The sequence below is a fragment of the Leucoraja erinacea genome, chromosome 7, assembly GCF_028641065.1.
Source record: "Leucoraja erinacea ecotype New England chromosome 7, Leri_hhj_1, whole genome shotgun sequence".
In the NCBI taxonomy this organism is placed as follows: domain Eukaryota; kingdom Metazoa; phylum Chordata; class Chondrichthyes; order Rajiformes; family Rajidae; genus Leucoraja; species Leucoraja erinaceus.
In genome coordinates, this window is record NC_073383.1 from 76,042,059 (window position 1) to 76,061,886 (window position 19,828).

Sequence of the window (19,828 nt, forward strand, 5' to 3'; positions counted from 1 at the left end):
TTAAAACGCGATTTTCCCTAGGCTGTTCAAATCGAGGTTTTTCAGCCTAGTTAATTATTAACGAAAAATCGCTGGAAGATTCCCTCGCTTGAGATATTATTAGTTTTAAGGGCTTTCCTTAATTGTTATAGTAGGTTAAAAATTAACCTCTAAACCCCCGACCGCCGACAACGGGCCGGATCTCATACAGGGGACAACAGAAGGTGAAAAGGGCTTCTTAAGATCCCTTTATACAAAGTTTAATGTTGCGAGTAGCTAATTTTGGGCCCATTATATCCCGCAGTATTTTTCTGGGCATTTGAGGGCACAAATCCACCGCAATGTGAACGTTCTAAACCAGCGCGTTCACAGGAACCCACTAGAAAGCTGATTTAAATGGACATTAATTTACAGCAATTAAACACTAAATTCCTTCCATTTGGCCTATAAATTAATGTCAATGAGATTTAAAAATCATGTTTTATTGTGAATTGTTTGTGAATATTATTTGGACATAGGCTATTTAAAAATGTTAATCATTTATTAAGAAATGGATAGATGTTTAGATCTAGTAATTGAAGTTTGGAATTAGCTACAATTAGGTAACTCACTAATTATATGCTTTAATTTCCGGTCATCCAAGTAAAATTATTTTATATTTGTTTCAGAATGCTTCAATCTATGATAACTGAAAATTTCATTCAGTTCTCTTAATTATTAAGAAAGTTATGGGCTTTTGACTGTTCAATGATCACAGCTTTTTTGTTATGTCCATAGAAAATCAATAGGGAACAAGATGCTAATTTCCGAGTATGAAAATGGCCATAACTTTTTTAATACTTGAGATATGAAAGTGAATTAGGTGTCAAATTAAACTTATTTTTATGCTTTATCTGATGGGATAAATTGCAGACTTGATTTTTAAAATCCCAAAATGTTGTAACATTGCTACACCTTTCGCTGCAATTACAGCTGTAAGTCTTTTGGGGCATGTCTTACCAGCTTTGCACATCTAGAGACTGAAATCTTTGCCCATTCTTCTTTGCAAAATAGCTCATGCTCAGTCAGATTGGATGGAGAGCGTCTGTGAACAGCAATTTTCAAGTCTTGCCAGAGATTCTCAATTGGATTTAGGTCTGGACTTTGACTGGGCCATTCTAACACATGGATATGCTTTGATCTAAACCATTCCATTGTAGCTCTGGCTGTATGTTTATGGTCGTTGTCCTGCTGGAAGGTGAACCTCCGCCCCAGTCTCAAGTCTTTTGCAGACTCTAACAGGTTTTCTTCCAAGATTGCCCTGTATTTGGCTCCATCAATCTTCCCATCAACTCTGACCAGCTTCCCTGTCCCTGCTGAAGAAAAGCATCCCCACAGCATGATGCTGCCACCACCATGTTTCACAGTGGGGATGGTGTGTTCAGGGTGATGTGCAGTGTTAGTTTTCTGCCACACATAGCATTTTGCATTTAGGCCAATAACTTCAATTTTGGTCTCATCTGACCAGAGCACCTTCCTCCACATGTTTGCTGTGTCCCCCACATGGCTTGTGGCAAACTGCAAACGGGACTTCTTATGGCTTTTTTTCAACAATGGCTTTCTTCTTGCCACTCTTCCATAAAGGCCCGATTTGTGGAGTGCACGACTAATAGTTGTCCTGTGGACAGATTCTCCCACATGAGCTGTGGATCCCTGCAGCTCCTCCAGAGTTACCATGGGACTCTTGGCTGCTTCTCTGATCTACACTCTCCTTGCCCGGCCTGTCAGTTTAGGTGGACAGCCATGTCTTGGTAGGTTTGCAGTTGTGCCATACTCTTTCCATTTTCGGATGATGGATTGAACAGTGCTCTGTGAGATGTTCAAAGCTTGGAATATTTTTTTATAACCTAACCCTGCTTTAAACTTCTCCACAACTTTATCCCTGACCTGTCTGGTGTGTTCCTTGGGCTTCATGATGCTGTTTGTTCACTAATGTTCTCTAACAAACCTCTGAGGCCTTCACAGAACAGCTGTATTTATACTGAGATTAGATTACACATAAGTGGACTCTATTTACTAATTAGGTGACTTCTGAAGGCAATTGGTTGCACTGGATTTTATTTAGGGGTATCAGAGTAAAGGGGGCTGAATATTTTTGCACGCCACACTTTTCAGTTTTTTATTTGTAAACAAATTTGAAAACCATGTATCATTTTCCTTCCACTTCACAATTATGCGCCACTTTGTGTTGGTCTATCATATAAAATCCCTATAAAATACATTTACGTTTGTGGTTGTAACGTGACAAAATGTGGAAAGGTTACAACCACGGGGTATGAATACTTTTGCAAGCAAATGTATCAGAGATTACAACAAGGTTTGGATGATCTCCGACCGGAAGGCATTGCAGAGGGTGTTGAAAATTGCCCAACGCATCACCAGTTCCTCGCTCCCCTCCATTGAGTCTGTCCAAAGCAAGCGTTGTCTGCGGAGGGCGCTCAGCATCGCCAAGGACTGCTCTCACCCCAACCATGGACTGTTTACCCTCCTACCACCTGGGAGGCGCTACAGGTCTCTCCGTTGCCGGACCAGCAGGTCCAGGAACAGCTTCTTCCCGGCGGCTGTCACTCTACTCAACAACGTACCTCGGTGACTGCCAATCACCTTCCCCCCGGACACTTATTATTATTTATTCAAATCATTTGCTATGTCGCTCTTCCAGGGAGATGCTAAATGCATTTCGTTGTCTCAGTACTGTACACTGACAATGACAATTAAAATTGAATCTGAATCTGAATCTGAATCTGATCAGATAAGTGGGTCAAGAAATGGTAGATTTAACCAGGAAAAGGAAGTTAAAAATTGTTAGCAACTGGGAGATGCAGATGGCCTTTCCAAAGTTCCCACCCTTGATCCTCCTGCCCACAGCAAAAATTATGATCCTGACCCAAAATATCAACTATCCCTTCTCTCCAGAGAAGCTGCCTGTCTCACCGAGTTACTCCAGCATTTTGTGTCTATCTTCTCTGAAAATCAGCATGTGCGGTTTCTTCCTACAACGGCACGGTGGCGCATCGGTGGAGTTGCTGCCTAAAGGGCCTGTCTCACTTCCACGACCTAATTCACGACCTTTTTTACTCGTGGACATTTTACATCAGGCTAGAAAAAACGCCCCGACCTACTTGATGCCATGAGTACCTACGACCAGCATCACGACCTACTGACGACCTCCTACGACCTCGTGACGACCATGCTGCGAGTATGAGTCAAGGGCAAACTCATTAGAGGTCGTGAATTAGGTCGTGAAAGTGGGACAGGCCATTTACAGCGCCTGAAACCCGGGTTCGATCCTGACCACGGGTGCTTGTCAGTAGAGAGTTTGTATGTTCTCCCTGTGGCCTGCGTGGGTTTTCTCCGAGACCTTCCCATTCCCCCCACACTACAAAGAAGTGCAGGTTTGCAGATTAATTGGCTTGGTATAATTGTAAACTGCAAAATTATCCCTAGTGTGTGTGTGTGTGTGTGTGTGTGTGTGTGTGTGTGTGTGTGTGTGTGTGTGTGTGTGTGTGTGTGTGTGTGTGTGTGTGTGTGTGTGTGTGTGTGTGTGTGTGTGTGTGTGTGTGTAGGGTAGTGCAAGCGGGTGGGGATCGGTAGTCGGTACGGACTCGATGGGCCGAAGGGCCTGATTCTGCTCTGTATCTCTAAACTAAACAATTGCAAACTACAACCGCACTGAGCGGGAACACACCTTTCATGCCATAGAAGGAGAAGCGTTCACAGAATTCGTTCACCACCACGAATGTAATGCTGAGGGGGTAGGTGGTTCCACACAGTCGCTGCAGGAGGCAGAAGAAAACTGTTATTAAAAGGCAATGACGTAGAAACACAGAAACAAAGACAATAGGTGCAGGAAATTGGAGGAACAGCACCTCATACTCCGCCTGGGCAGCTTGCATCCTGATGGCATGAATGTTGAATTCTCCCAATTTTGCTAGCCCTTGCTGTCTCCTCCCCTCCCTTAACCCTCGAGCTGTCTCCTCCCATCCCCCCGCCCTCGGGCTCCTCCTCCTCCCCTTTTCCCTTCCTTCTCCCCTCCCACCCCCCATCAGTCTGAAGAAGGGTTTCGGCCCGAAACGTCGCCTATTTTCTTCGCTCCATAGATGCTGCTGCACCCACTGAGTTTCTCCAGCAATTTTGTGTACCTTCGATCTTCCAGCATCTGCAGTTCCTTCTTGAACACAATAGGTGCAGGAGTTGGCCATTTGGCCCTTCCGAGCCAGCACCGCCATTCAACATGATCATGGCTGATCATCCACAATCAGTACCCCGTTCCTGCTGTCTCCACATATCCCTTGATTCCGTTAGCCCCAAGAGCTATATCTAACTTTCTCTTGAAAACATCCAGTGAATTGGCCTCCACTGCCTCCGGTGGCAGAGAACGCCACAGATTCACGACTCTCTGGGGAGTTTTTCCTCATCTGCACTGCATTACGTTACGACTGCCACTGTTTCCAAGATGGCGGCCAACCCAGGCGACTGTTTGCGTGCTTGACCACGGAAGTCGAACTATAATCACATATTACAATCGCTCCCCACACACTTACGTAAATCTCTACTCCTGCAGCAACATTTCTGACTTTTAACTATCATCTTCTCAAACTCCTCTTAGACTCCGCATTAGGGTGGCACAGTGGCGCAGAGGTAGTTGCTACCTTACAGCGCCAGAGGCCTGGGTTCGATCCTGAACATGGGTGCTGTCTGTACGGAGTTTGTACGTTCTCCCCGTGACCTGCGTGGGTTTTCCTCGCGATCTTCGGTTTCCTCCCACACTCCAAAGACGTACAGGTTTGTAGGTTAATTGGCTTGGCGTAAATGTAAATTGTCCCTAGTGTGTGTAGGATCGTGTTAGTGTGTGGACTCGGTAGGCCGAAGAGCCAGTTTCCGTGTTGTATCTCTAAACTAAACTAAAGATTTGTCCATTCCCTGACTCCCCGCACCTGAAGACCACCCGCATCAACTCTTTGAGCGGTGGTGACACGAGCAGCGAGGCCTAGTGTGACCGATGAGACCTGTGGCCTCCTGGCTGTTGTCAGGCAACTGAATCATCATACCACAACCAGAGAGCAGTCCTGAACTACTATCAACCTAATCGGTGATCTTTGGAATCTCTAACTTCAAGTAACCCTTGCTCTCCCTCTCTTTCTCTCCGTCCCTGCCCCACCCTAGTTCTCCGACTAGTTCCACCAAAGATCCTATAGCGGAGCAAGATAGACCGCTCCTGCTAAATGCAATGGGCTGACGTGTAGTACGCAACGGAGGGCCTTTTCTTCATCCATTTCAGTAACCGGACCGGACTTTGGTTATCCCTCTCGCAGTGTAATCAACGTTGTGGGGGAACAGGTTGTGTTAATAAATGATAATTCTGAAAATGAGGAGAAGATTTTTACCAAATAACTTTTATTTTTACGAGGATGTTTCCGTAACCGGCTGCCGTCTCCGCACTAGTATCCTTGCTCCGCGACGGGATCTTTGGTGCGGAGACGGAAGCCGGTTACGGAAATGGAGCCGAAAATTACCCATGAATCTGCCCATGACCGTACTACGTCTTTTTTGTCGAGTGATCTATCTTGCTCGCTGTAGGACCTTTGGTTCCACTGTCCTCCTGATTAATTTTCCTGACCGCATGGATCGTTGTCACCTTCCCCTCAGCTAACAATGAGCCATTCTATATTTCCTCGACCATCGCCTGCTTTGATCTGTTGTTTTCACACCTGAGCCTTCCATATCTCCAGTCTCCCTTTCTCCTGACACTCAGTCTGAAGAAAGGTCTTGACCCAAAACGTCACCCGTTCCATCTCTCCAGAGATGCTGCCTGTCCCGCTGAGTTAATCCAGCACTTTGTGTCTATCTTCGGTGTAAACCAGCCTCTGCAGTTCCTTCCCACACACCAGGCTCAATTTATTGAAGCAAATGAACCTAAAACTCTGCATGTCTCTGGAATGTGGGAGAAACCGAAGACCTCGGAGAAAGTCCACGCAGGTCACGGGGAGAACGTACAAACTCCGTACAGACAGCACCCGTAGTCGGGATCGAACCCGGGTCTCTGGCGCTGTAAGGCAGCAACTCTACCGCTGCACCACCGTGCCACACTAGTAAAACATTGTACATTTATTTATTGTATATTCTTTTATTGTGTTGATGTGATGATGTGCCCGTAAAGCTGCAACATGTAAGAATTCTACTGTGGGTTAGGCTGCATCTCTGGTGCAACTAAAATAGGTACAGACAAAATGCTGGAGTAACTCAGCGGGACAGGCAGCATCTCAGGAGGGAAGGAATGGGTGACGTTTCGGGTCGAGGCCCTTCTTCAGGCAGGTCAGTTTCCATCCCAAATTGCTGGAGTCACTCAGTGGGTCCGGCAGCATCTCCGGAGAATAAAAGATAGTTCAAGGTCTCCAATGGGGTAGATGTCAGAGGTACAGGTGTCAGGGGTTATGGGGAGAAGGCAGGAGAATGGGGCTAGGAGGGAGAGATAGTTCAGCCATGATTGAATGGTGGAGTAGACTCGATGGGCCGAATGGCCTGTTTCTACACCTATCACATGAACTTATGAGATGGCAGCTCAGGACTGCTCTCTGGTTGGTGAGAGGACGGTTCAGGTGCCTGATAACAGCTGGGAAGAAACTGGCCCTGAATCTGGAGGTGTGCGTTTACACACTTCTGTACCTCTTGGCAGGAAAGGTTTGGAGGGATGTGGACCAAATGCAGGCATCTATAATAAATCTCTAGCTTCCCTCCCTCAACTCCCCCATCCTGGTTCTCTGACTAGTTCCACTGGTCCTCCTCGTTCATTTTTACAATTGTATGCCTCGTTGTCACCTTCCCCTCAGCTAACAATGAGCCATTCGACATTCCCTTTGATCACTATGCTTTGCACACACACGCGCACACACACACACACGCACACCTCATAGCCTCAGATTTAAAGGATGTTCCTTTAGGAAGGAGATGAGGAGGAATTTCTTCAGTCAGAGGGTGGTGAATCAATGGGAGTCATTGCCACAGAAGGCTGTAGAGGCCAAGTCAGTGGATAATTTTAAGGCAGAGATAGATAGGTTCTTGATTAATATGGGTGTGGGGAGGGGAATGGGGTTAGGAGGTAGAGAGGTCGAGGGTCGCCAACTTTCTCACTCCCAAATAAGGGGCAAAAGGTCAAAATACGGGACAAATTCCCGACGGCAATTCGTTGACTGACTCGGCCGTGGCTGGGTGAACGATGAGTTGGCCCGGGTGCTGGACTGCACACAAAGCCCAGCCAGCGGGCCAGCTGCGGAGTTTCGGCCCACGCGACGTTGTGCGTAAAGTCCGGCGCCCCGTCCGAATCATGAACCGATGAGGAGGAGGGGTGGTGGTGATGTCGGCGGTAAGCGAAGGTTTGAATGTCAGACAGCTGGCCCGGCTGCCGACCGACGGGGCCACTGGCGAGGCGCTGCTGCTGCTGCTGCTGCACTCCACGGGCTGCACTACGTCGGGACGGGTGAGGCGGGGCCGGACGCGGCGCTCAGACCCGACAGTCCCCTTGACCCGAGTAGTAGCGGTCAAATACGGGACAAGGGCGGTCCCGTACGGGACAAACCAATTTATAGCCCAATATACGGGATGTCCCGGCTATTACGGGACAGTTGGCAACCCTAGATAGATCAGCCATGATTAATGGCGGAGTTGGCTTGATGGGCCGAACGGCCTAATTCTGCTCCTATCACTTATGAACCTATGAACACAAACACACAAACACACACACAAACACACACACACAAACACATCGATAGTTTACGATAAATACATGTAAATTATCGGTGTGTTTACCCAACAAAAAAACCAGTCATTGTGAACCTGTGGCCCGCGGCTGCTCCATTCCACTGTAGACAACGTCAGCTGTGGACATGTCTGAGAAACACCAGCAAAGCAACACATTGCGCTTCCAACTGGGAATCCAGCAGTTGCCTTCTCTCCCACAACCCACGGTTCATCACCGTTACTTGTAAATACACCTCATGCATACTAACCGGAGACTGCTTCTTGGGGGAGCACGGGTCATTCTCAGTCTCATCTTTTTTGGCGGGGAGGGGGAGGAGGAGAGAGGGGGAGAGGGGGGGGGGGGGGGGGGGGGGGGGGGAGGGGGGGGGGAGAGAGAAGTAGGGGGAGAGAGAAGTGGGGGGAGAGAGATGTGGGGGAGAGAGATGTGGGGGAGAGAGAGAGGGGGAGAGAAGGAGAGAGGGGGGGAACGAACGAGAGGGGGAAGAGAGGTGGGGGGGGGGGAGAGAGGTGGGGCAGATAGAGATGGGGGAGTGAGAGAAGGGGGGAGAGAGAGAGAGGTGGGGGAGAGAGAGAAATGGGGGGAGAGAGGGGGGTAGAGAGAGAGAGGGGGTAGAGAGAGAGGTGAGGGAGAGAGAGAGAGAGGTGGGGGAGAGAGAGAGATGGGAGGAGAGAGAGGGAGAGGGGAGAGGGGGGGGGAGAGAGGGGAGAGAAAGGAGGGGAGAGAGAGGTGGGTGGAGAGAGGAGGTGGGGGGAGGAGAGGAGGGGGAGAGAGGAGGAGGAGAGGAGGAGGGGGGAGAGGAGGAGGGGGAGAGGAGGAGGGGGACAGAAGAGGGGGGACAGAAGAGGGGGGACAGGAGAGGGGGGGGGGAGAGGAGGAGGGGGGGAGAGGAGGAGGGGGGAGAGAGAGGAGGGGGAGGAGGAGGGAGGAGAGATAGAGAAGGGGGAGGGAGGAGGAGAGAGAGAAAGAGAGATGTTTACAACGGTAACATGAACCACAGACCCCCTTTATAAATAACCCCCGGCGAGACGTATCAACATTAAGCCATGGTAAAAATATAAATAAGAGAAACAAAGTTGGCGTTGGCAAATGAAATGAGACCAAAGCAACATACCTGTTTTTTTCTTTGCCATTTCGGAACAGAGTTTGGAAATGTTTTCAAAAAAGTTCCAGCACACACACACTCTCTTTCTCTCTGCCTGTTCCCAAATCACACAGTTTTGGTCGACGTTTTTTGTTAATATTTCATTTTTTGCCTTTCACGTTGAAGGTGGGAGAGTGAAGTGCACTGCCGTCCGGGAACCTGGCATGTTTGAGTGATTATTGTGTGTGTGTGTGTACCTTTGACCACACGCAGACACATGTACACACCCCTTTCCAATGACAGTGAGTGAGAGAGAGAGACTAGCGGTAAAGGCGGTGTGTGTGTGTGTGTGTGTGTGTGTGTGTGTGTGTGTGTGTGTGTGTGTGTGTGTGTGTGTGTGTGTGTGTGTGTGGTGTTAACTCTGCCTGTACTCTCCCAGCCTACTGCAACGCTGGCCCCAGAGACCTCTCTCAGACCCACGTTCACACACACACACCATGACAATTCAGCCCAGACCCGCTGCATATTGTGTAGGAAGGAACTGCAGATGCCACTGGTTCAAACCGAAGATAGACACCAAATCTCAACCCCATTCTCCTCCACATTCCCAATCCTTTCTACTCGTCACTTTAATTTCATATTACATGTATTTTGTGTTTTTATGGCTGTTGGCAAATCAATTTCCCTCCTGAGATAAATAAAGATCTATCATATCGTATGGTATATCTGCTGCATATATGTCTTGTTCTATCAATGGGGGGAGGAGAGAGGGGGAAGCACATTCCACTTTCAGACCACACTTGGCTAGTTTTCATAAGTTCTAGCAGCAGAATTAGGCCATTCGGCCCATCTAGTCGTCTACTCCGCCATTCAATCGAGGCTGGACTACCTTTCCCTCTCAGCTCCATTCTCCTGCCTTCTCCCCATAACCCCTGACACCCGTACCTGATTGGCACGGTGGCGCAGCGGTAGAGCTGCTGCCCTACGGCACAAGGGGCCCGGGTTCGATCCTGACTACGGGCGCTGTCTGTGCGGAGTTTGTACGTTCTCCCCGTGACCCTTGTGGGTTTTCCCCGGGTGCTCTGGTTTCCCCCCACATTCCAGAGGCATGCAGGTTTGTTGACTATTTTGCAGCATTGTAAATTGTCCCTAGTGTGTGTAGGAGTGTTATGCCCCTGTCCCACTTAGGAAACCTGAACGGAAACCTCTGGTGACCTCACCCGCGACCCAAGGTTTCCATGAGTCGCCAGAGGTTTTGGTCACTCGCCTGGAAAGCCTTGACCGAAACGTGAGCTGTATTTACCGACCAAAGATCCGACAGGATGTTTGCTGCTGACCACACACACACACACACACGCACACGCACACGCACACGCACACATACACACACACGCACACGCACACATGCACACGCACACGCACACGCACACACACGCACACGCACACGCACACGCACACACGCACACACACACACGCACACGCACACGCACACACGCACGCACACACACACACGCACACACACACACACGCACACACACACACACACACATACGCACACACACACGCACACACACGCACACGCACACGCACACGCACACACACACGCACACCCACACACGCCACACACGCACACACACACACACACGCACACGCACACGCACACGCACACGCACTCGCACTCGCACGCACATGCACACGCACACGCACATGCACACACACACGCACACACACACACACATCACGAAGGTGGGGGCCAGGGTCAGCGGAGGGAGCGCTGTCTGCACGATGAAGAGGAAGGGAAACGGCTGCGACAGAGAACGGTAAGTCCTTTAGAGAGGATGGGAGGGAGGGAGGGAGAGAGAGGAGGGGGGAGAGAAGGGGAGAAGGAGAGAGAAGGGAGAGAGAAGGGGAAGAGAAGGGGAGAGAGAAGGGGAAGAGAAGGGGGAGAGAAGGGGGGGGGAAGAAGGGGGGGGGAGAATGGGGGGAGATGGGGGGGGGAAAGGGGGAGGAAAGGGGGGGGAAGAAGGAGTGGAGACATTTTTAAGAAGTTTAATAAAGTTAGTGGGTATTTTACCTTCCGGCGGATCTTCTAAGTCTGGAAAACTCCAATGAGCCAACCAAAATGGCCGATCAGCGGTCACCGGCCGTCGACTGCCTGTAAGTAAATAGCGACCCCACTCCACTGGCTTCAACCAAACGGCAACCTATGTTTAGTCGAGGCCGGTTTTGATTTTGTTGAAATAATCGAAGGAACATAGAAGAACCCTCGACCAGGCAGAAACCACTTTCTACCGTTAAGGAGAATGACCAAAACCACCGGGAACCTCACGGAAACCTTGGGTCGGGAGCAAGGTCACCAGAGGGTTCTGTTCAGGTTGCCTAAGTGGGACAGGGGTTGTAAGTTGTAGCGAAGGTTGGAGGGAAGAATGATTGACAAAAATGATTCCAGGAATGAGTGGGTTAGCATATGATGAGCGTTTGACAGCACTGGGCCTCTACTCGCTGGAGTTTAGAAGGTCGAGGGGATGGACCTCATTGAAACTTACAGAATAATGACAGGCATAGATAGAGTGGATGTGGAAAGGATGTTTCCACTGGTGGAAGAGTCTTGGACCTGAGGTCATAGCAGCAGAATTAAAGGGCCCCCTTTTAGAAAGGAGGTGAGGAAGAACTTCTTTAGTCAGAGGGTGGTGAATCTGTGGAACTCATTGCCACAGAGGGCTGTGGAGGCCAAGTCAGTGGATAGTTTTAAGGCAGAGATAAACAAATTCTAGATTAGAAAGGGTGTCAAGGGTTATGGGGGAGAAGGCAGGAAAATGGGATCAGGAGGCAGAGATCAGCCCTGATTGAATGGCGGAGTAGGCTCGATGGGCCGAATGGCCTAATATGCCTGTCCCACTGGCGATTTCTCAACGGAATTAAAACCGGAAACTGGAACATCGACTGTCAGAGTGGAACACACACACACACACACACACACACACACACACACACACACACACACACACACACACACACACACACACACACACACACACACACACACACACACACACACACACACACACACACACACACACATCGGTTCATTCACCAGCCTGTGTGAATTTTTTAGATAGCACTCCCCCTGCTTGCCCTGTCTAAAAAAATCCCTCTGTGCAAAGCCAAGGTGCTACAGACACACACCGTGATGAACAGGAAGGTTGGTGCTGTGAAAAGCCAGCTAAAGCACAGTGTATCGTAAGTCCTTTAAAAGAGGGGGAGAGGGGGAGAGGGGGAGAAGGGGGAAGAAGGAGTGGAGACAACTTTTAAGAAGCCAGAGATACACGGCTGTGAAGCTCGGCGGACATTTAACATTACCGGCCGGTTATCCTCGGTTCTGAAAACTATTGCTTATCCTTTATTGTCCCCATTGAGCCAATGAAGTTCACCGGTCAGCACCGGCTACAACCTACGAGAACCTTCGGCCTCCTGGCGACCCACCTACGGCTCGAGAATTCTCGTTACTGTCCGTGGCGGCTTCATTCTAGTCGCCGCTAATTTGTCAACATGTTGAAAATTTCACGGCGACCAGAATGCGGGAACTCCTCACGACCATGAAGGCGACTCCCCGGCAACCACCCGCGACCATGTGGCGACCGCATAGTCTCCTGCAGTCGCCTAAAAAGTCGCCCAAGTGGGACAGGCCCATAATTCTACTCCTTGTGAATTTGTGGGAGAGGGGTGGATAGGACTAAGGGAATGAACGTGATAGTGTGAGGTCAGGTTTGGCAGGTTTACCGTGGTGATAAACAGTACTTCGTGTGGTAATGATGGCCGTTAATTAGGGTTGCCAACTGTCCCGTATTAGCCGGGACATCCCGTATATTGGGATAAGTTGGTTTGTCCCATAGTGGATCGCCCTTGTCCCGTATTTGGCTGCTACTACTCGGGTCGAGGAGACTGTTGGGTCGGAGCGCCATGTGCAGCCCATGGAGTGCAGCAGCAGCAGCAGCAGCAGCAGCAGCGCCTCGCCCGTGGCCCCGCCCCGTTGGTCGGCAGCCCGGCCAGCTGTCCGCCCTTCGGACCTTCGCTGTCCGCCGACACCACCACCCCTCCTTCTCATGGCCAGTCATCGATTCATGAGTTGGTTCGGGTGCTGGACTGCGCACAAGACCCAGCCGGTGGGCCAGCTGAGGAGATTTGGCCCGGGCGCCGGACTTTGCGCGCAATGTCACGCGGCCCAGGCCAAAACCGCCGGCTGGGCTTTGTGCGCAGTCCAGCACCCGGGCCAACTCATCATTCACCCTGCCACTGAAAAAGGTTAACTTATAATAGGTATGTTACAAAACCTACCTGAATCTTGTCTGAGAATCTGCCCCACCCTGTGTGCGTGATTTTGGCGCTGTTTAGAGGGGGCGGGTTTAAAACGCGATTTTTACTAGGCTGTTGCAATCGAAAATGTTCAGCCTAGTAAATCATTAACGGAAAATCGCTGAACGACCCCGTCGCAAAAGGTATTATTAGTTTTTATGGCCTTGTATAATAGTTATAATAGTTTAAAAATCACTCTCTAAACCCGCGACCTCTCGCAGCCCCAGAGTTTTATAAAGCAAACAATTAAAGGTATGTACCTTATTTTTACATTAAAAGGGGCTTCTTAAGAACCCTGTTTATAAAGTTTTCTATAGCGAGTAGCTAATTTTGGGCTCTTTATATCCCGCAGTATTTTTCTGGGCATTTGAGGGCACTAATCCAGCGCAATGTGAACGTTCTAAACCAGCGCGTTCACAGGAACCCACTGGAAAGCCGATTTAAAATTGACTAATTTACAGCAATTGAACACTAAATTCCTTCCATTTGGCCTATAAATTAATGTAAATGAGATTTTAAAATCATGTTTTATTGTGAATTATTTATGAATATTATTTGGACACTTGGGCTATTTAAAAACGTTAATCATTTATTAAGAAATGGATAGATGTTTAGATCTAGTGATTGAAGTTTGAAATTTGCTACACTTGGATAACTAACTAATTATATGCTTTAATTTCAGGTCATCCAAGTTAGATTATTTTATGTTTGTTTCAGAATGGTTCAATCTAAGATAACTGAAAATTTCATTCAGTTCTCTTAATTTTTAAGAAGGTTATGGGCTTTTGACTGTCCATGATCACAGCTTTTTTGTTATGTCCATAGAAAATCAATAGGGAACAAGATGTTAATTTCCGAGTATGAAAATGGCCATAACTTTTTTATTACTTGAGATATGAAAGTGAATTAGGTGTCAAATTAAACTTATTGTCATGCTTTATCTGATGGGATAAATTACAGACTTGATTTTATAAATCTCAAAATTTTGTAACATTGCTACTTATAATTAAGTTAATTTCTTCCCACTCTTTTTCTTTTCTTTTTATTTTTAACTTGTCGCTTTATTTTGCGACCCAATACTTTGCTCTGTTCTCTGTCTCTTTTCCCTCTGCCCACTGACAGCAACACTTTCCAACCACTTTAACTCTATTTCTCCCTTTTCAACAGATTCTTCCTTCGATTTTCTTTCCTTTGCCTCCATGTGCCCCCTGCTGGGCAGTTTCCATATCCCAAACCTTTGGTTAGCTGATAACTTACTATTTTATATTCGCAGGATTCAAATTACACGTGTTTGTATGAGCGTTGCCTCGTCACTTATCCAGATTATTTTCCATAGCCTCGAGTCTCTCCTCTGCCCGACTACTTTGTGAACGACAAACTTTTTTAGTTTACAAAGCCAATCACCGACTACTTCAAGTAGCAAAATGTACGACAAACCATTTCTAGTTCGCTCTGTCCAATTTTTACAACAGCCCCGCATATCTCAACCTGACCGACATCTTACCCCATCCCAAGTGTCTTAACACAGCTGACTTCTTAACCAGTCCCAAGTGTCTCAACCCAGCAGACTCTGTAATCGAGACCCGTGTATCTCAAAAGCTCTAGATGTCAGCAGATCTATATCGGTGAGACCAAGCGGAGGTTGGGCGATCGTTTCGCCGAACACCTCCGCTCGGTCCGCAATAACCAAGCTGACCTCCCGGTGGCTCAGCACTTCAACCCCCTCCCACTCCATCTCCGACCTCTCTGTCCTGGGTCTCCTCCATGGCCACAGCGAGCAGCACCGGAAGTTGGAGGAACAGCACGTCATATTCCACTTGGGGAGTCTGCATCCTGGGGGCATGAACATCGAATTCTCCCAATTTTGTTAGTCCTTGCTATCTCCTCCCCTTCCTCATTCCCCCTGCTGTCTCCTCCCATCCCCCAGCCTTCGGGCTCCTCCTCCTTTATCCTTTCTTGGCCCCCGCCCCCCGCCCGCCTCCCCCCAGCCCCGATCAGTCAGAAGAAGGGTTTCGGCCCGAAACGTTGCCTATTTCCTTTGCTCCATATATGCTGCTGCACCCGCTGAGTTTCTCCAGCTTTTTTGTGTACCTTCGATTTTCCAGCATCTGCAGTTCCTTCCTAAACACCCCGTGTATCTCAACCTGGCAGACTCTCTAATAAAAAAATTAAAAAGCACAAATGGTCTTACCATTGTCTGTATCTAAGAACCTCGGCGGGGAACCAGATCAACGTCTGACGAGGGGCTACAGATGTACCCGGGAGTTTCTACAGGAGTCGGTCTTAGGATGGGGCTGATAGAGCTCAGTTGTCTCCCTTCCAATCCCGGTAACATCTGCAACCTCTTGCACATTCAGCTGTTGACGGTTTCCATAGAGTTCTGCCGACAAAATGGCAATGAAAAGGGTTAACTTATAATTAAACAAACAGGTTCACTTCTTAATAAACAGAAAACTCGCAAAGCGGTTTGGTGGACCAGTTCAAAACATTACTAATTATCGGCCAATGTAAGTGGCAAGGAAACCCCAGCCAAGGAAGCAACACAGACCCTTGGCTGTTCTCTCTCCACTTCCATGAACACAGAATTACATGGTGTTATGTGCTGTTTTTTTGTCACCTAAGCACATTCCAAATACATTATGGTCAGAGATACAGAGAATACACATTACTACAGGATGCGTCTGAGTTTGTTTCGTCAATGATCAGTCACATCAAAGGCATCGGATATTGTTACAGTAACCCTTACTGGGATTAATCTGGGCTTCCTCTATCGTCAAATGGTAGACGCATTGCAAAGTCGTTGGTCATTATCTCAATTCACAGCTACCTGGGGGGAATCTGGAAAGCAACCACATTTTTTATTTTCAAACCACATTAAGGGCATTCAAGGTCAGTAAAGCCACACTCACAGTTTAGTAGACATGCGTTCAGTGTTATTCTCAGCTCAGACTGAGAGACGTGACCCTCTTGCTCCCCAACTTGCAGAGACTGACTGAGGCACTCAATACTTCCGGTTTTATAGTCCCTCCGGAAGGGGCATGGCCTTCAGGAGAGAGAAACTTGTAGCTAATTACAAAATTCAATTACTAGATCGAAACATCTATCCATTTCTTAAGAATAGATTAACATTTTTAAATAGCCTAAGTGTCCAAATAACATTCACACAAGAATTCACAATATAACATAATTTTTAAATCTCATTGTCATGGTTTTACAGGCCAAATGGAAGGAATTTAATGTTTTATACCTGTAAATTAATGGCCATTTAAATCAGCTTGCGAGTGGGTTTTTCTGGAACGCGATCAATTGGAACGTTGCGGTTGCAGTGATTTAATCCCCCATATCGGTAGCAAAAACACTGCTGGTTCGCTCGGGGGAAAAAAATCACCGTTTCGCAACTTAAAATGTGAATTAAATGCATCTTAAGAACCATTTTTATACATAAAAATAAACAACTTTCTTTTACCTGTCCCCTACGTACAATCTGGCCCCGTTGTTGGCGTTGACGGCTTCAGAAGCTGATTTTAAAATCACTCCAGCGATTAACTTATCGGGCAAATTTTTTTTAAAAACACACAGAACGGCCGTCAGAACGATTATTCTGCAAAAACTTGCACTCCAACAAAATATAATCCAGGACCAGAAAACCGTGTTTTAACCCCGCCCCCCCCTCCCCCCTCAAACGCGCCAAAATCGCGCACATGGCCAGTGGCAGAATTGCAGTGCCGCGGAAGGTAAGTATTGTAACATACCTAATCAATGTTGTATGATCTTGCTGATGCAGTCTCCTCCTTCAGTTTCTCAGTTACATCAAGTTCAAAGTATTTACTATACTGCCTCTCCAACACAGTGATGACAGCTTGAAACATAGAAAACATAGAAACATAGAAATTAGGTGCAGGAGTAGGCCATTCGGCCCTTCGAGCCTGCACCGCCATTCAATATGATCATGGCTGATCATCCAACTCAGTATCCCGTACCTGCCTTCTCTCCATACCCTCTGATCCCCTTGGCCACAAGGGCCACATCTAAACTCCCTCTTAAATATAGCCAATGAACTGGCCTCAACTACCCTCTGTGGCAGAGAGTTCCAGAGATTCACCACTCTCTGTGTGAAAAAAGTTCTCCTCCTCTCGGTTCTAAAGGATTTCCCCCTTATCCTTAAGCTGTGACCCCTTGTCCTGGACTTCCCCAACATCGGGAACAATCTTCCTGCATCTAGCCTGTCCAACCCCTTAAGAATTTTGTAAGTTTCTATAAGATCCCCTCTCAATCTCCTAAATTCTAGAGAGTATAAACCAAGTCTATCCAGTCTTTCTTCATAAGACAGTCCTGACATCCCAGGAATCAGTCTGGTGAACCTTCTCTGCACTCCCTCTATGGCAATAATGTGTCCTTCCTCAGATTTGGAGACCAAAACTGCACGCAATACTCCAGGTGTGGTCTCACCAAGACCCTGTACAACTGCAGTAGAACCTCCCTGCTCCTATACTCAAATCCTCTTGCTATGAAAGCCAACATACCATTCGCTTTCTTTACTGCCTGCTGCACCTGCATGCCTACCTTCAATGACTGGTGTACCATGACACCCAGGTCTCGCTGTATCTCCCCCTTTCCCAATCGGCCACCATTTAGATAATAATCTGCTTTCCCGTTTTTGCCACCAAAATGGATAACCTCACATTGAAGACAGCTCCTCATCTTTGAACTGAACTGTGGATGTACTGGTAGCTCCCGAGGTTTTTTCAATGTACCTCCTCACCGTAGAAATCTTCCCTTTCCAATATCAAGTTGTCTGGATTTTCTGTGGCTTCCTTTAGTGCAGCAATCACCCCTTTAACCACTTTGATGCCATCAACAGTGTAGAAGCGCTTCATCCAAGGCCCAGTCAGATATTTGCTAAGTCAGCCCAATATCTGAAGTTCTACTTTTGCTTCAGCCTGGGTGAAGTCATGGAGGATGGCGCTTTTCAACCCCCCACAGGATGTTCCGCTATTCAGCAGGGCAACGAAGTCATCACAATGTTCTATGAGCTTGCCACTAATATGAAACAGTATGTGCAATGTGTTGCCACGGTACTGTGGGAGGACACCTCTAGGGGATATTCCTGTCATCTAAAAATCCGACAAATCCTTTTGGGTTCTCTTTTCCGTTTTTATACCAAAGCTTGCTCATCTGCAGAATGGCATTTACTGCTAGACAGTCTTTCCCAAACAAGAATTGTCCTCCGCATTGTTTCTCTTTAAGGCTTGATTAACTACAACGTTTGGGAGTTTTCAACCGCGCCCTAAGTTCACTGATCTTTGTGTGACACTTTGTTGAAAGAGCAGCCCTGGATTCGGACACAAACTTTAGTCTTTTCTTCAATTTCTGTTTCCCTGGTGGAAGACTGAGAAATTCTCTGCTGCATCTTGTTGAAACACTAGATGTCGATGTCATTGGTTCAGGTGAGGCAGTGGCTGTCGTTGGCGTTGCTAGATTCAGTGGAGGATGCAGACTGAGACTGTCATTGCCCATGTCCTCAGTGTCTTGAAATATGGGCACTTGGCTTTCGGCAGAGGTCAAAGGTTCAGGATCTTCAGATTCAGATTCAGATTCAAACTTTATTGTCATTGTGCAGTGTACAGTACAGGGATAACGAAAAGCAGTTAGCATCTCCCTAGAAAAGCGACAAAGAATATGAGCAATAAATAAATATATTTACGTGCATTCAGTCATAGTAGTGCAATTATTTTTTCCTGGTGGGTGGAGTGTACGGGGGGTTGATGAACCCACTCGCAAGCTGATTTAAATGGCCATTAATTTACAGGTATAAACAGTCTGTGGTTGGGGTGAGAGCAGTCCTTGACGATGCTGAGCGCCCTCCGCAGACATCACTTGCTTTGGACAGACTCAATGGAGGGGAGTGAGGAACCGATGATGCGTTCACCAGGCTTGGGCATGACAGAGAACTTCACTTCAAGTTGAACTCTAGCTATGCCTGGCTGGGCTTTTGGATTGACAACTTTGCATTTCTTCTTTGGAGACATCTGTTTACAATGTGAATTTTTAAAAAAAACACTGAACAGCATTAACAGAAACAAGTTATTATTTGCAGTTTTAGAAAAAAAGATAGAAATGATAAAGTTAAACGCTAAAACAAATAGTAAATACTCAACAAGAAAATCATCAGTTTCATCTAAATTCAATTACTAGATCTAAACATCTATCCATTTCTTAAGGAAAGATTAACATTTTTAAATAGCCGATGTGTCCAAACAACATTCACACAAGAATTCACAATAAAACATGATTTTAAAATCTCATTGTCATTAATTTATAGGCCAAATTGACGGAATTTAGTGTTTAATAGTAAGATTAAACGAGAACTTACCAGTTTGAAGTTTGATCTTGATTTTATGAGGAGTTACGATGAGCGATTACGTGAAGAAGGGCCGTCCGTCTGCGTGCGCGTCAATCTTCAAAGCAGCGGTGTTAAATCACAGATAAAAAGAGGACCTGAGAATAGTAAGATTGTGAAGAAACTAGAACTACCATATGACCTTGATAGTATGAGGGTGGGAGCGGTGGCCACGTAATCGCTCATCGTAACTCCTCATAAAATCAAGATCAAACTT

At 47.3% G+C, this 19,828-nt stretch overlaps 1 protein-coding gene across 1 annotated transcript in view; it reads right to left on the reverse strand.

The window, feature by feature from the left end:
• Positions 1-9,192, reverse strand: part of LOC129699115 (solute carrier family 15 member 2-like) — a 74,990-nt gene extending 65,798 nt beyond the window's left edge. Inside the window, exons 1-3 of the mRNA XM_055638782.1 lie at positions 8,889-9,192; positions 8,025-8,068; positions 3,707-3,794 (exon numbers count right to left, since the gene is read on the reverse strand). Of these exons, the coding sequence (XP_055494757.1) occupies positions 3,707-3,794; positions 8,025-8,068; positions 8,889-8,907 (151 nt within the window). The 5' untranslated portion in view covers positions 8,908-9,192. The remainder of the gene's footprint in view (positions 1-3,706; positions 3,795-8,024; positions 8,069-8,888) is intronic.
• Positions 9,193-19,828: the final 10,636 nt, after the last annotated feature.